The sequence below is a fragment of the Chaetura pelagica genome, unplaced genomic scaffold (assembly GCF_000747805.2).
Source record: "Chaetura pelagica isolate M959 unplaced genomic scaffold, ChaPel_1.0 scaffold45, whole genome shotgun sequence".
Taxonomy (NCBI): Eukaryota; Metazoa; Chordata; class Aves; order Apodiformes; family Apodidae; genus Chaetura; species Chaetura pelagica.
Window position 1 is genome coordinate 687585 of NW_009953217.1, and position 6374 is coordinate 693958.

General features: G+C 44.3%; 2 protein-coding genes across 2 annotated transcripts in view; both read right to left on the bottom strand.

Moving 5' to 3' along the window:
- DHX37 (DEAH (Asp-Glu-Ala-His) box polypeptide 37) overlaps nucleotides 1-347 on the bottom strand; it is a 16685-nt gene extending 16338 nt beyond the window's left edge. The window contains exon 1 of the mRNA XM_009997680.1: nucleotides 284-347. Coding sequence (XP_009995982.1) covers nucleotides 284-347 — 64 coding nt within the window. The remainder of the gene's footprint in view (nucleotides 1-283) is intronic.
- A 3366-nt stretch (nucleotides 348-3713) lies between these two features.
- Nucleotides 3714-5235, bottom strand: BRI3BP (BRI3 binding protein). The gene is made up of 2 exons (XM_009997626.1): nucleotides 5137-5235; nucleotides 3714-4490 (listed from the first exon to the last, which is right to left on the bottom strand). Exons 1-2 carry the CDS (start codon nucleotides 5189-5191, stop codon nucleotides 4072-4074), a joined length of 474 nt encoding a protein of 157 aa, XP_009995928.1. The 5' UTR covers nucleotides 5192-5235; the 3' UTR covers nucleotides 3714-4071.
- Between the last annotated feature and the right edge of the window lie 1139 nt (nucleotides 5236-6374).

The following is a 6374-nucleotide window of genomic DNA, read 5'->3' on the forward strand; positions in this document are numbered from 1 at the left end:
GGTCCGGTCACATCCCCCCCCCGGTCCCCGGCCTCCCTCTCCCGCTCCCCCCCGGGGGCTTCACAACCCGCCGGGCCCGGCCCGGAACAAACACTGCGCGGGGCAAAAAAAAGTCTCGAGTCAACATTTATTGTCGGCTTTGTCACAAACAGCAACAGTTGATTCGTGAAATCGGTCTACAAATACTGAACTACACGGCACACGATTGGTGGTCAGATCGGTAATAAATAAAAGGCATGTAGAGCTCTGTAAAAAATAAGTGATCTATTTTGTAACTACCTACCGCTATCATCGGTGGGATCTAACAGCTCCCTACGGATCACGTCTCCAAAGCACTCACACGGCATCGCTTCAGACCAAGGGATTTTTTACATCGACACAACTGTACAAACTCAAGCACGACCACCTGGAATCTGATGTACAGAACAGGAGCGAGGTCCCCGCCGGGCGCGGCCGCGCGTGTCACCCGGGGCCGCGGGGGAACCATCCCCAAGTGTAAATACATGCGGATACAACACAACTTTTTTTTTTTTTTCCAACCCCGACAAAGAGAACTCATGGTCATTGACGTCATTAGCTGCCAAATACGGATCAGTACGCGAGGCAAATAATCACACTCGGAAACTTCTACGCCACCAAAGAGCTAAGGTTGATGCGGGTCTGTTTGCCACACGGTGCGAACGAGCCTGGGAAGCAGAGCACGACTGCACAGACGCACTACTGAGCACAGCACTGAACTACACCCGGCTCTACGTGTGGCACTGGCACCCAGTGCCACTTCTGCAAGCGTCACGTCCCAGTGACAGATGGGTTATCTACAGGCGAGGCGTGCACTGCCAAAGAAATGGTTCCTCCTGCACGGATGTGAACACATGGAGAACGCTGCAGTCGTTCCAAAGAGTAGAATTCACGGGAATTCCGGACTCTGCGCCCATTTAAACCGTTAGAGCGACGCTCTCTGACGTAGCGGCTGTGAGCGGGAAGGTCACGGAGCGGGAACTGCTCCAACCGAGCAGCCTTTGCTTGGCACAGAGGACAGAGGGGCACGTGCCCCTGCCCCAGGGCACCAGAGCTCACAGCAGGCCAGGCGCCAAGGGGAGCAGGAGCACACGGACACTGCTCCCACCTTCCATCCAGTTGTTCTGCTGCTGGGGCACGAGGCCGGGAGCTGCCAGAGCCGGAGTGCATTCCCATTTCTGTCACCAACTCAGGGATGTCTGTCCAGCTCTGTGTCTCACTTCATCTGTGGGTGACCAGGAGACACCTGCACATCTCTGCCAGCCCCTACGAGCTGCTCATACCAAGGGCAACAAAAAAGCAGTGCAACCACTGTCACTGAAACGAGGTCTGAAAAACAGAGCAAAAAACCTCCCTGGGCAAACTAGATGAGTTGGCATGGAAAGTATTTGTAAAAGGCATTTACAAAAGTTGAAAGAGGTTAAATACAATATCACATTCATGTCCCGAAAGCGCTTTCACTACAGTGCATGTTTAAAAATACAGAGCATTTTTAAAGTGTGTGTGTATATATATATATATATATATTTGAGATTAGATTGTGCCTTTAAAAAAATCATTACTTCTGAATTTGACTAACATGAAAACTGAGCACTGGGAAAAATACTGATTAAAAATATCCAATTTTATATATACCACTTTCACAGAACATCTTGCTATACATGGGATGCAAGTAAATACAAAAATACTTTTTCTTCCAAGCAGCAGGGTGATCAAAATGAAGAGTATTAATATAGGAGGGTTGATTTTACAAAACTAAGATAAATTATTATAGCGAGACAGGGAGGAACTATAATCCAAATTAACTTTTATATAGTATTTTAAAAGAAATCTTTATCATAGACACCTCTTAATATATGTCACAATTCAGTACTTTTAGCTTCAATGTTAAATATGGATTACATGAAATACAATCTATGCAAAACTGACTCATGCACATGGTCCTGCTGGAATCAATGGAGCCACTGACATGAGTGAGGTTTGCAGGCTTTGGTGCTCAGGCCTCAGCAAATCACACAGACCTGATGAACTTTGCTAATCAATTTCCAATTTCCAGGTTGTTGTCTCAGCCCACTCCTCTGTGCACAACAGTACGGAAAACTGAGTTTAGAGGGAAGACTCTGTAATACTATGGAAAACGAACTGTAAAAAGGAATGTACTGAAGTTTACATTTTCAACTTTGCAAAGCAACTATTTGTTGCCAGAGCACTAATCTGTTCATAGAAAAGACTTTTAAGTTATCAAAAGCAGTCACTTTCCAACATCAAATGTGTATTTTTTGAAAAACGGGGCCAGATAACTTAAACAATTAAAATGGCTTACAATAGTGCCAAGTGCAAATGAACTTTAACCGTGTTGAACTGATCACAGTTTGGAGCAAAGGCCATTAATGTGGATTTTAAAATAATCCCTCATGTAAATGTCACTTACAGACCCAAAGAAGTTAGGCAAGTAACACACATTTTAAGGAGAGTATTAAACTTCAGCATAAAGAGAAAAATAAAGTCACCCCACAGTTACATTCATTAAGCACCACATCCCACAGAAGCTCTACTCAAGGCAACAAGAAACCCAACAGCCAGTGCTGAGCTGCCTGGAGCCAGCACTCACATGGAAGCAACAGCACATGGGTCACCTACTGAATTTTTTCCCCTTCCTTTGTAGCCAGCCCCTATCACTGATCAATTTTTGTTGCATTGTTTCCTTTATTTGTTCATTTTGGCCTTATGTAGCTTTTCAGCTGTGGTCCACTTTACCTCATGGCACTGATACTGTGCTTGTCCCTATGGTTCAGGTCCTTCCCTCCCCCCATGTCCACATTTCTAGGTTCAAACCACTCACTGGGCTTTCTTCCCTGAGGTCACCTTTGCTTCAATGCATTTCTGCAAACCCTACAAAACAGCAAGTCTGCCCACTTACCCACTTGTAAGGTTACAAATACACACAATCCTTCAAAACAAAACTGGTCCCAAGGTCCTACATCACTTTGAAATATCACTGCTTAATACATGCTTCTCAGCATGGGACTCACTTTCCCGAACACCCAGAAGAGTGAGGGCACCAACTTCAAGCAAAAAACTCCTATAAAACTATTACAATTTTAGAAAAAAAAAAATTAATAATCCAGATCTTCCTGAAGATAATTTATTGCTGCTTATTGGTCCTGAGAAAGCTTTAAGCAACAATACATTTGCAAGTGTTTTCACTGCTGCCTTTTTTGAGAAAGTACGTGGGTCCCCAAGGTAAAATAATCATGTTTTATTCTATGCATTTATGCTTGGAAGATGCTTCACTGTGAAGATCCAGTATGAATTATAATTTGACATGCTCCATCTCTTTGCTTTGTGTCAACTTATTTCAGAACATTTCAGACACCAAATTAAAGCTCTCGAGATGAAATGCACTTCTCAATTCCTCATGCTGGACTGGCATTTAAGGACTTGAAAGTTATGAAATCTTCCTTCTCTCTTGTTCCCCACCTCCCATTAAAAGCTACGGTGTGAGTTTTTTGGCCTGGATACCAGAAAATTCCTCATCTGATACTCTGTGAAAGGCAACTTCAAGGCAATGAAATAAGCCAACAATGAAACAAAAAACTTTTTGCAATTTTGAAAAATAAAACATGGACCCACAGCAGTTACTTCTCAATGTGTTTGGTAGCTTGAGATTCTTTTTTTTTTCTTTTTAATTTTTAAGTGTCAAATTTGCATATGTTTAGCTCAATTTCAATATCTGAAAGACTACTCCATTTGTTTTTATAAAAACTTTACAAAAGATGCTTTTAAATGCTTGTAAAAGTAACCGTTCATCTACTGAGAAAAATTCTAGTACTGGATAAAACTCTCTGAATATACAGCTGATTTTTTTTTTAAACGTTTTTCTTTTTTTTTTCCTTACAAGTATAATGGCTGAGTGTATAATCTAGATAAATTAGTCTTACACATGATGAAAAGTTCTACCTTCGCACACTTTTTACCATGTGATGTTTTGTTGCTTTGTAACTTGGAGGAGGACTTTCCAGGAGCTGGTGTCCAGGGCTCTGCAGGGGCTGCTCACTGCTCGCTGGCTCTGTCCAGGTTCTCAATCACCCTGGAAAGACGTATGTTCAGAAGTCTGATCTGACTATCCAGGTGGTCCATCTTCTCCTCAAGGCTGCTGTTGCTGTTTCTTCTCCAGTAAAATCCAACTGGCCCCGTCATGAAGTAGACTGCTACAACAAAGCAGAGAGGCAGGACTGCGTGTTCTGGGTCCCCTTCATACTTCTGGAGGATGTAGATGCACGAGAGAGTGAAAAGGGCGACCCTGGCGATCCAGAAAAAGCGACCGAACAGCATGTGCAGGAGATAGAAGAAGAATCCAAGGAAGAGAGATAAAAACCAATAGGCAAGTAAAATGGCACCAATCAGGAGAAGAGCACGGGTCGGGTTGTTGGCAATTGCTGCTGGGCTGAAATAATGAGTCAAGTTGGAGGCTGAAAAAAATACAAAAGGAAAACGTACCGAAGGTTAATGAGTGCGCGTCAAAGCAACAGGGGCAAAAGTGCCAGCACAGCTTCACGGGGCCAGGCTGCAGGGTCATGGCCATGTTTTCTAAAGTAAGGGGTAGAGTTAGCTCATCCATTTCTGGATGGGCCTTCTTCAAATCACTGGCTCAGCTCCAGTGATGCAACCAAATGAATCCCTTTGAAGCAGAGGTGATAAAAGTTCTTTAAAGGCAACCTATTGCAGGGCCTAAGGTCAAAGTTCATACTGAGGCTAAAGATTCTCCTCTGTACAAGTTATACTCTAAAAGTTCTCACTTGTACCTTTCTCTCTTCTAGTCCTCCTTTACTGCCCTGCACCGTCCTTGGCCACGTGCACCCATTTAATGATACTAGGAAACCAACCGTGACTTGTAATGAGGTTTATAGATACCCTGTAGCTATATACACAGAAATCAAATGGCTGGTTCTAGTCTTGTTTGAAAGTACCAACAGCAAAAACAAAGCCATCTGAAGTAGCTACAGAAACCACTGATGGATGTTTCAAGCAGTGTGATAAAATGTAGTTATTTCCCCACTGGTGTATGCTTGTAAACGTGGATACAGGCTGATACAGTTCAACAGACATCACACTTACCATCGATTCCAAGAACATCTAACAAATCAGTCCATATTCTCCAGAATGTGTCCATTAATATGTCCACCCCATTCACAAACCTCTCTGTCAACCTTGAGAAAAACTGAGAAATAAAATGGAAAATTAAAAATAAATAAATAAACCCTCAACTCCTTCAACACACTTGGAGTCATGGACTAACATCACGATTCATGAAGCAAGAGCTGCAGACTATTTTGAAGCCCTCAAGGGAAAAAAATGTAACTCAGTATGTTTTCTATCTGTGAATCATAAGTTTATTTATTACGGTTGCCCTTAATTCTAGGCATTTTGGAATGTAAATTTGTATGTTGACAAGATGCAGAAAATGCACTTCGTTAGTTTAACCATTGTCCTGGAGTTAAAAAAAATCACTATTACTAGCAATGGACATGGGTGAAGCAAACCAGAGAACTGTAGTTTCACCGAGCGACTGGGGAACACCCCCAGATGCTTTACATGCATTTACAGGTCAGCTCAGCAGTATTTGCTACAGGTTCGCCCTGGCAGAGCGGCGAAGGAGCAGAGGAACGTGCAGGTCTGTGTGCCCTCACGCCTTGTTCCCTGCAAGTTGCCCCGGCAGACACAGGATGCTGTGCTGCTGCACAGACCGCCCGCCGCTGCACGGCCCCTCACGGGCAGCTCTGCCCCAGCGCCTCCCCGACCTGAAAGAACTTGCCAGCAACATTTTGTTTCGGCAGAAACTATACACATAATATAATTCTAGGCATTTTGGAATGTAAATTTGTATGTTGACAGGATGCAAAAAATGCACTTCGTTAGTTTAACCATTGTCCTGGAGTTAAAAAAAAATCACTATTACTAGCAATGGACATGGGTGAAGCAAACCAGAGAACTGTAGTTTCACCGAGCGACTGGGGAACACCCCCAGATGCTTTACATGCATTTACAGGTCAGCTCAGCAGTATTTGCTACAGGTTCGCCCTGGCAGAGCGGCGAAGGAGCAGAGGAACGTGCAGGTCTGTGTGCCCTCACGCCTTGTTCCCTGCAAGTTGCCCCGGCAGACACAGGATGCTGTGCTGCTGCACAGACCTCCCGCCGCTGCACGGCCCCTCACGGGCAGCTCTGCCCCAGCGCCTCCCCGACCTGAAAGAACCTTTACCTAGAGATATTTTTAATGGCAATTTTGCGCAGTTCTCCCCCCCCCGTCGAGCCTCGCGTCCCGTTTTTCCTCCCCCAGCAGCTTCTCCCGCCGCCGG